General features: G+C 40.4%; 1 protein-coding gene across 1 annotated transcript; it reads left to right on the forward strand.

Annotated features, from left to right (window-relative positions):
• Nucleotides 1–215: 215 nt before the first annotated feature.
• Ptgs2 (prostaglandin-endoperoxide synthase 2) lies at nt 216–8,414 on the forward strand. The gene is made up of 10 exons (XM_005348475.3): nt 216–460; nt 1,205–1,321; nt 1,436–1,579; nt 2,186–2,329; nt 2,870–3,051; nt 3,974–4,057; nt 4,181–4,427; nt 4,603–4,889; nt 5,266–5,413; nt 5,662–8,414. Exons 1-10 carry the CDS (start codon nt 409–411, stop codon nt 6,069–6,071), a joined length of 1,815 nt encoding a protein of 604 aa, XP_005348532.1. The 5' UTR covers nt 216–408; the 3' UTR covers nt 6,072–8,414.
• The last annotated feature ends 2,536 nt before the right edge of the window (nt 8,415–10,950 follow it).

Genomic DNA, 10,950 nt, shown 5'->3' on the forward strand with positions numbered 1-10,950 from the left:
TAGAGCATTGGATGGGAGACTGAGAGGAAACCGGGACCCCCAACGAGAGCCAGCGTGAGCGCATGCACATTAACAACTCGAGGCTCCTGGTGGGGGTAGGGGGTGCAAGAGGGCGGCTTGCCGTCTTCCCACCATCCCATTTGCGTGGTCGAAGCCCAGCCCCCTCCTGCCTTACGCAACAGCCTGCGGGGTTAGAAGGGAAAAGACTGGGCGGGCGGAAAGAACAAGTCACCACAAGATCACGTGGGAGCCGCTTTTCAGGCTTAAAAGCGAGGTTCTCCCCGTTAGCAGCCAGTTGTCAAACTGCGAGCAAGAGCTTCGGGAGTCTCAGAAATCTGCCCACGAAGGAACTCGGCACTGCATCCCGCCAGCTCCGCTGCTACCGCCGCCACCGCCGCGACCTCCACGATGCTCCTCCGAATTGTGCTGCTCTTGGCTGCCCTGGCGCTCAGCCACGCAGGTAAGTAGTCCTGCGCCCTAAGGCGCCTGTCCGATCTCCGTCTCAGACCCCTCTTCCTAGTGCAGGGGTGCTGGGCAGGGGCAAAGAGTCTGGACCACTTGGGTACAGACGAACTGCAAGGATGGCTTGCTTTTGGCACAGGTTTTCAGGTTATGGGCCAATTACTCAACCGAGCAGAGAGCCACTCTCATTTGCAAAAAGAAAACAAACAATAGCCGTAATAGTTTACAGGTTGTCATTATAGTAAGACAAGATATGATCAATACATGCAAAGTGAACAGTGGGGGCGACTGAACAGGAACAATTGATTTAAATACCTTTCAGCGCTTTTCTGCTCCCAGGAAAGTCCAGAAGACATTTTTATTTATTTAGCAAAAAGTTATTCAAAATGTTAAAAGGAAACTGTTTTACTTTGGTTTTCTTTACACTAAATTTTGACTAATGTACTAGCTCAATCCATTTTAATTTTGAACGTGTTCACTAACAAGTCTAATCTGAACATCCAAGACGTCACTGTGAAAACGTTAGTACTGTGAGATGTGAAGTTAGTCTTCCGCCCTTATTTCTACATTTACAGCCCTGTGATGAGACAGACTTAATTAATATAGTCTTTTGCTTTTTCTGGGACTACACTTGTGTTTCTAACTTACCATTGTCAAGTAGACCCATAGGAACACAATTAAATCCTTAAGGACAACCAAGAGGGACTTATCTATTTATTTATTTGTTATTTATTTGATGTAGCAAATCCTTGCTGCTCCAACCCCTGTCAAAACCGCGGTGAATGTATGAGCGTAGGATTTGACCAGTATAAATGTGATTGCACTCGGACAGGATTCTACGGGGAAAACTGCACTATACGTAAGTTTCTCCTGGGGGTTTCTTCCTTTGGAATGGGTCAGTTACCATCATTTTGTATATTTGTGTCCTGTGGGGGAGGCCCACTAATTTCTCCCGGGTGCTTGCGCTCTCCAGCTGAGTTTCTGACAAGAATCAAGTTGCTGCTGAAGCCCACCCCAAACACAGTCCACTACATCCTAACCCACTTCAAGGGAGTCTGGAACATCGTGAATAACATTCCCTTTCTGCGAAGTTCAATCATGAGATATGTGTTGACATGTAAGTACAAACCTCCCTTACTTCTAGCATCTGCCAACAAAAACATGCCCTAGAAACCCAACCCAATGAAATATTCCCAACCTTTTCAAAATGGCTTGAAACACACCTCTTCAATCCCCAACCCCTCCCCGAAAATGCCCAAAATACTGATATGTGATCCTGTAGTCAGGATCCTATTTATGACCTCCGACCTTCAGTCCCGTGGAGGAAATATGCTTTATTTGTTTATTGAATACCTATGGCTCCCAGAATTGTTCGGAACATGCAGCACCCTTTAAAACAAGTGGTGGATTCAGCTTTGGGTCAGAAGAGAAAATAACTCTCTATAGTTCTAAGTGAGTGCCATGCCCAACTGTATTGGTCATCAGCTATGGAGGAGGGAGTGGGTGGGACCTGAGAAACCAAGACTACTGGAGCGTAATGTCCTGTGTAAAAGCCCTAGCTTTGTTGAAGATGCTTTTGCAGTAGCTGCTCGTCATTGTAAGGCAAGGTGTCCTTGTCTGAATGAAATCCAATCTCCATGTTTCCCACATTGCACAGTGATAATTAACATTCACTTGCTCTTTCATATGATGGCCAATCATTTTCCTTTTTTAAAAATTCCAGCCAGATCACATTTGATTGACAGTCCGCCAACTTACAACATGCACTATGGTTACAAAAACTGGGAAGCCTTCTCCAACCTCTCCTACTACACCAGAGCACTTCCTCCTGTAGCCGACGACTGCCCGACTCCCATGGGTGTGAAAGGTGTGTGAAAAGCACTAGAGATGTAGCAATTTCAGCTACGCTTGTGTATGTACTTAGAATTGACCTTGGATCATCACTTGTTTAAAACTGAGATGCTTTGGGCTTTAGTATGGATATTTAAGTGCCTAGTCCATAAAAGTAAATCTTCATTTTGATATAATGTCTTAACATTAGTCTATTGGTGCTACATAGAATTGGTATTAGCTGAAATTGGTAAATCTATTCAATAAGTTGTTCCCAGTATCTTAGAAGTTAATTTGTAGTCTTGGCAAGCTAGCTCATTGCCTGTAATCTCAGTACTAGATAGACTTCAGGCAAAGCACTGATAAATTCATGGCCAGCCTGGGACAGAGAGTGAGTTTAAGTCCAGCCTGGGGTACAAGCATAAAACTGTGCCTCAAAGCAAACAATTTTATTGGCATTATGATCCTCCTTGAGATTATGTTTATAGATGATGAATGCTCTCATGAATCAGACAGTCATCAGTTTGCTTCAGCAAATCTTTGAATGGGTTTTGACTCTAGAATTTCCATGTTTTAGGGAATAAGGAGCTTCCTGACTCAAAAGAAGTTCTGGACAAAGTTCTTCTAAGGAGAAAGTTCATCCCTGATCCTCAAGGCTCGAATATGATGTTCGCATTCTTTGCCCAGCACTTCACTCATCAGTTTTTCAAGACAGATCAGAAGCGAGGACCTGGGTTCACCCGAGGACTGGGCCATGGGGTAAGATAGGCTTAACTCCGAATTAAAGCAAATCCTTAGGAAATGCTGACATCTTGCCATGCCAAACAAATCATGCCCATTTTTTTATAACTGTCACATCTACTAGAACCATAATAGAGTGTTCTGTTTTTATTCACTAGTTTAGTAAAAATAAGCAGACATACAGAGATATATAATGTAAATTGTCCTTACATTTTTAACTTAAAATTTTGGTCTACAAAAAATGCTACATCTTCCAAAACTCAATTAGTTAATGGTTGGTAAACTGGGAAGTAGAACTTAGAACTTTGTGATTGCTAGGCACTGTCTGCCACTGAGGTAGAGGCCTAGTCTTCCAGAAATAAAAAAAAAAAACAAAAAAAACAAAAAACCCTGCACCCTGATTATGCTGCTTTAAATAATATAAAAGTAACTATCATGGTTATAATGAGGCATGTGCCATATTTAATATAAGATACCAATATTATTCAACATAAAGAGATATACAGGGGTGAATTGAGGAGGGCAGAAGAGAGGAGAAGAGGAGGAAGGGGAGGCTACAGTCAATATGTAAAATAAACGAACTAATTAATAAAATAGAGACATAAAGGCTTGGAGCTCTGGAAAATGAATTATTTTTGTATTTTGTGGCTATGAAAAAGTCATTTGTTGGACTTGTGATAACTCAGTGTTTAAGAACACTAGAAAACCTGGCTTCAGTTCCCAACACCCACATGGTAGTTCACAACCAACTATAATTCCGGTTCTAGGGGCTTTAATGCCCCCTTCTGACTTTTATGGGCATCAGGCATGTACATAATCATACATAGAAAAATAAATCTAAAAAACATTTGTTGAATTTTAAGGACACCCAAATCATTAAAATTTCATAACAAATGATAGTAAGACACCAACAAATTGAAATTTCTCCATAATTTTCTAGGTGGACTTAAATCACATTTATGGCGAAACTCTAGACAGACAACATAAACTGCGCCTTTTCAAGGATGGAAAACTGAAATATCAGGTATGTTCCTCATGTTTTAGGAATTATCACCTGCCATTTGCACTTACATTTTAAAACTGCTTCTTGTGTTTGTTGCTTTGTTCATAGTTTTAACTCTCTGCTATTATTATTGTGGTGGTTTAGGTCATTGGTGGAGAGGTGTATCCTCCCACGGTCAAAGACACCCAGGTAGAGATGATCTACCCCCCTCACACCCCTGAGCATCTACAGTTTGCAGTGGGGCAGGAGGTCTTTGGTCTAGTGCCTGGTCTGATGATGTATGCCACCATCTGGTTGCGGGAGCACAACAGAGTGTGTGATGTGCTCAAACAGGAGCATCCTGAGTGGGACGATGAACGGCTCTTCCAGACGAGCAGGCTCATACTGATAGGTGAGCAAGAGAAAATCAATAAGACCATCTCCCCTCCCCGCTCCCCCGAAAAGAAAAACTCATGAGTTACCTTTGCTATGTTTTGACTGTCTGTTGTGAAGAGTGAGAATGAACATGACTGGGAACATACCTACCATTTGACAGTAAGGAAAATAAACTCTGTGTTGTGAAACAGGGGAGACTATCAAGATTGTGATCGAAGACTATGTGCAGCACCTGAGTGGATACCACTTCAAACTCAAGTTCGACCCAGAGCTGCTATTCAACCAGCAGTTCCAGTATCAGAACCGCATCGCAGCCGAATTCAACACACTCTATCACTGGCACCCCCTGCTGCCTGACAGCTTCCACATCGAAGACCAGGAGTACAACTACAAGCAGTTCCTCTACAATAACTCCATCCTCATCGAGCACGGACTCACCCACTTTGTTGAGTCATTCACCAGACAGATCGCTGGCCGGGTAAGCATCATTCCTGAAAAGCAAGAACAAGCCGGTCAGGAATTTTTGGATTTCTGTCATAGAGATAATTTTCCTTTTACTAAGAGAATTTCCAGATGTTCTACTGGTTTTTGAAATATGAAACCTAGATTTTCGACAGGCTATAGTTTTAGTCTTCAATTATCAAGGCAGATAACAACACATTATCTTAAAACTAATACTTGAAAAAGCTTGCAATCTTCTGGTAGATTACAGAAGTAAATATTTAGACGTGGCTATCAGCTTGCTTTTTGTAACTGTAAAAGGCAAGTCCATTACAGACTAAAGGTATTGAGGCCAAGATGTAGGACACCAGGAATATGCCTAAGAATTGCATTGTACTTTTCATTTTCCTCAGGTGGCCGGGGGTAGGAATGTTCCAGTTGCAGTAAAAGCAGTGGCAAAGGCCTCCATTGACCAGAGCAGAGAGATGAAGTACCAGTCCCTCAATGAGTACCGCAAACGCTTCTCCCTGAAACCTTACACATCATTTGAAGAACTTACAGGTGAGAGCTGGTTTCTGAAATCCCTAAAAGGATCAAGGATGAAATGGGAAAAGAGGAGGAAAGAGTTTGGTCCAGGATGAACCTTCTCCTCCTTCTCTTCTCCCTTTTAAGGATTCAGTTTATTGAGAAGGAGGCGTGGGAATAAGAATGGGCTAGGGAGCAGGGGGAAAACCTCTGCTCAACAGACAGAACTATTTTGTTTTTTTCCTAGTTTGACATAGCCTGTATCTGTCTTCTTTATCTTCCAGGAGAGAAGGAAATGGCTGCAGAGTTGGAAGCCCTCTACAGTGACATCGATGCCATGGAGCTGTATCCTGCCCTGCTGGTGGAAAAGCCACGTCCAGATGCTATCTTTGGGGAGACCATGGTAGAACTTGGAGCACCATTCTCCTTGAAAGGACTTATGGGTAATCCCATCTGTTCTCCGCAGTACTGGAAGCCAAGCACTTTTGGAGGAGAAGTGGGTTTTAAGATTATCAACACTGCCTCCATTCAGTCTCTCATCTGTAATAATGTGAAGGGTTGTCCCTTCACCTCCTTCAATGTGCAAGATCTACAACCTTCCAAGACAGCCACCATCAATGCAAGCGCCTCTCATTCCAGACTAGATGACCTCAACCCCACAGTGCTAATCAAAGGGCGCTCAACTGAGCTGTAGACGTCTACTGGTCATATTTATTTATTTATATGAACAATTTAATTTAATTATTTAATATTTATACTGAATGCCCTTTTCACTTAACATCTTCTATAACAGAAGGCAATGTCGTGAACAATGTTACATTTGTGACGATTTCTGTGTTTGTACTTTAAATACGTGTTGCCCTCAAGTGAAAGAGAGAAACAGTTTTCATTCTTTTACATAAACCAGTAGAAAGTGAATTTTGATATCTTTTTACTTGAATTTCAGCTCGTAGTCTATCTTGATAAGAACAGAGGAAAGATGTTTGAATACTTAGATGCTGTTACAAGATGAAAAAATGCTGCAAATATCTACACTGTTGTTTAGGACTGTATCTTCCTTGCTACATGAGAAGCAGCTAATGTGGAATTTTAAAGAAATCTTGCGTATCTTTATCTCAGAAAGCAAAAGGGTACAAATTCAGTTTTCAATGAACCTTTAAGACAGATCCTGCCAGTGCGTTCAATTTTAAAAACAGCCTTAAAGCAAATCTTTTGCAATTTCTAAATTGAGAGTTTGGATCACTCTTGAATATCCTTACTTTCTTAAGCTGTTAAACTTAGACCCACACCAGAAAACAGCTATCATAAACACAAGTCTCTCAAGCTAGTAGAAATTACATTGTGATTGATGGTGAAAATGCTATGGCAGGGATTTTTCTTTTCTCAGCAACTTACTGCAGTGGTAAGACGTTCCTCGTGAGTCAAGATGCCAGTGTAGGAAGGTGCTGGGGCTCCTGCTGCCCTGTCTTAAAAGCATGTTCTTTAAAGAGTTGGTTTATAAGAATAGTAGCAAGCAAAATCTTTAGCAATAAAAGACAACCAAGAACAGAAAAGGATTCCAAATTAAAGATCACATTTGGGGTTACAATTCTGAAGGATATTTTTTGATCCTTTTGTGATGCTGGCCTGGTCCTAACAGATTTTTGCTGTGTGACTTACTTAGCTGGGCTTACACAGTTTTTCTCCTGCACAGTATGATGTAACAGTCACTCTCACAGTGCAAAACATCAGTGGCCATGTGAGTTTCTTCAAAACATTGAAATCTGTTCCTTTTCATGCTACCCGAAGTGCAGTAGGCTCGTACACTGTGTGAGTCCAGCCTGGATGCCAGCATCCTACTCCTCTTATTTCTTTTTCTTATGGCCAGTTTTTTGTTTGTTTGTTTGTTCGTTGTTTATGAGAAACTGCTGATAGGTTTTTCTTTGTAGTTTTCCAAGCTTTGTTTTTTTTTTGTTGCTATTTTCCGGGTTTTTGATATCAGGTCTATTCTCTCTATAGCTTCTATTAATATTTTCTCTACTTGAAGTTTTACATTCAGGAAAACCTCAGCTCAGGACTGCTAGGTAGCTCCCCTTTGGAGGAATAAATCTATTTTAGGCAAAAGGCAGACACTTTTACTTATAATTATTTTTACTGAAGGATCCAACCAAGATGCCAGTACCTTATATGGAAATGCAGGGGGTCCGTGGCAAGACAGTTACATTCTTGTTGTGAAGAATGGCTTTCTTACTTGCAAATAAGTCAGTTAGTGAGTAGTTCTGGGCAATAGTAATAAATATAAAGCAATAATGATGATCATCCTACATCTCATTATCAGCTGAGGTACTGTATATTACTTAATTTATTGAGGATAATTATGTCTTTTAGACATTATTGTTATAAACTATGTTTAAGCCTACACGAGTTTGTTTTTGCATTGTGTCAGAATCAATGTACCTTGTTCTTATGATTACCTCTCTGAATTCCTGTGTAAACAATCAAGCAAAATGATGAGATTAATGTTCGTGGGTAAATTTTAAGAAGACTAGTCTGGTATATTGAGAAGTCTAAAGTTTGAATTTACCTCTATAGCAGACTGCAGAGAACATTGTGTCACCTATGTGTGTTATAAAGACTGTCATTTTAGACACTGGGAAGGCCCTGTAGGTGCTTTACTAATTAGTTAAAACCTACCTTACTAAGAAACTATCTTCAAAGCACTATAGGCATTAGTATTCACAAATCAAGAATTGATTACACATAATATTTATGTAAATAACTAAAAAATGTGTCTTACTAAGAGAAAGGAGAAATTTCTTTTATTACAAAGATATCACAAAATGTTTTAAAGATTATATGCTTAAAACGTTTAAGACGAAAAGATAATCGACTTTAGAAAAAATGTATAAAAACTGTTAATGTCATTGATTCTGTTTTTAAGCAAGTCAACGTGATTGTTGTGAGTGTGAACCTGATGACTGAACCTGGAAATCCAGGTTAAGAGTGTGACTGTCACAGTGCCTGAAAGAAGCGTGTGTTTAAATTAACTTATGTGAAAAAGAAGTCTTAGAACAAATGCTTGTTTATTTTTATACTATTTAAGAATTGAAAACTTCTGAAAATAAAATTTGATTGTTTCTTTATATTTGTGCACTGATTTCTCTGACTGATGATTCTTAAAACCATCGTTTTGTGTTCTTTCATCCACGATAGGAGTAAAATGCAGCTTTAGTGGTAGAGCGACTGCCTAATATTTAGGAGGCCCTGGGTTCTGTCTTCCACACCAAAGAAGAAAAATCTAGAATGCCCCTTAATGAAATGGATCTGCCTTTGGTCCCATGGACTCTTCCAAGAGTCACCACTTACTATCTCAGCTGCTGAAGAACTGTTAAAATATGTGCTTTGTGCTATAGGAGACACCAACAGGTTTTCTTTCATTGCCTAATACAGACGTAAACGTGATATATAAAAGGCAGACTGGACAGGTGAAATGGGTCAGTGTGTAAAGGTTCATTGAATTCAGGAAATCCCCATGGTGGAAGCAGACTGACACTTATGAATTGTTCTGTGACCTACACACACACACACACACACACACACACACACACACACACAAATAAATAAATAAAAATGCAGTTTAATTTTTTAAAAAAGACAAAGATTTGTGTTACAAAGAAGGTACAAAATATGAAAAGGAATTTCAAATGAAATGAGATGGAGGGAAAAAGAAAAGGAAAGGAGAAAATAGAAAGAAAATGGAAGTCAGTCCAGCACGCTGGTGGACCCCTTTAATTCCAGCAATTAAAAGACAAAAGGTGGGTGGATCTCTGTGAGCTTCAGGCCAGCTACAGCTACATATGAGACACTATCAAAATAAAGCAAAACACCAAATAACAACAAAAACACACACACAAGTGCACAAATATATAAAAACTATAGAAGTTCAAACAGGAACAGATTGGACTCAGCTGGGCAAGCCATTAAAACACTATATACGACTTCCTGTGTTCCCTACTTTTTAACGTCTTCGTAATTTCTATAACTCCATGGGCCACATATTTCGCACCTTTGCTGACCTTTCTGACCCTTGGTGTCCTCTTTCCCGGTGATACATTTTCCCATTATAGTCCTGTGCCCCTCATCTTGACCTCATCACCATTACTTTCTGTACCACTTCAAAGGCCTTGATTTCCGTCCTGCTCCTTGGCTTACCTACAGTCCAGGTTACCTATTAAGCTTCAGAGTCTCACATCTGATTTTCACGTGCACTGAGCCCACTGCTGACCCCCCAACGTCACCGTGTCATTATTTAACACCCACTTATATCCTTACTCTCCTCTGCATCTAGCAGTCTGACGCTCATAATCACACTCCATCTGTTCAGTCTTCCACTGTACTCTTCTATTCCACTTAATTTGAACATTTTTGCTTACTTTCGGCCATTCAATGACTATTTTCTTCTTTCCTTCCTTCTCTCTCTCTCTCTCTCTCTCTCTCTCTCTCTCTCTCTCTCTCTCTTTCTCTCTCTCTCTGTAGAATCTCACTGTGTAGCTTTGGCTGGCATTAAACTTTCTAAGTAGGTCAGGCTTGTCTCTCACAGAGATCTACCTGTCTCCACCTCTGAGTATTGGAGTCAAAGGCATGAACTATCATGCCCAGGTACATGCTTCTTTTCATGTTGTTTGTTTTGTAGTGTTTTTCTTTTTTTTAAAGACGAAGTCTCACATTGCAGCCCAGGGTGACAACCAACTCATGGCAATCCCAGCTCAGCTTCCCAAGTGTTGGTTTTACAGGTATGAGGTCCAGTCTCTGACTTAACTTTTCCTATATTTGGCTCTTCAGTAACATTCAACTCAAGATCTGTCTTTATCATTTACACACACACACACACACACACACACACACACACACACACACACACTGTGACACAGTTTGATGTTCTCCTGTTCCTCTGTTGTATCTATAAGTTGGCATACCATAATATCTTTCATGTCCATAGTACTCAAACTCTTAAGTTCAAATAGTAATCACCCCCATGTTTATATTTCCAGGATTAGCTTCTTATCAGCAGTTAGCAACCATCCACTCAAATCTACAAATGTAATAATTTATTTTCCATTTCTGCTTAAACAATATGTGCACCATATAGGCCAAACAATAATTATTTAAAATTGATTAGATAATTACCATCTTCTACTTTTAAACAAAAGCCTTTTCTTCTCTCTCATACCTGCCCTAGTGGCAACCCTGTTGATGGCATTGCACAAACAAACCGGGATTCTGTCACTTTCCTCCCCAACGCCACCAGTATCAACCTATTCATTACAACAGACTTTTTACTTGTTTTTTTTTTTTTTTTCGACAGGGTTTCTCGGTAGCTTTGGAGCCTGTGTTGGAACTCCCTTTGTAGACCAGGCTGGCCTTGAACTCACAGAGATCCACCTGCCTCTGCCTCCTGAGTGCTGGGATTAAAGGCGTGCGCCACCACCACTCAGCTTACAAAAGACTTTTAATGGGCAAACCTTTTTTAGTCTTCCTTTTGTCCAAAGCATTCTTCTTATGTTAATGAGAGTATGTATTTTTAAACTCAATCT

This window comes from Microtus ochrogaster, chromosome 6 (assembly GCF_000317375.1).
Source record: "Microtus ochrogaster isolate Prairie Vole_2 chromosome 6, MicOch1.0, whole genome shotgun sequence".
Classification (NCBI taxonomy): Eukaryota; Metazoa; Chordata; class Mammalia; order Rodentia; family Cricetidae; genus Microtus; species Microtus ochrogaster.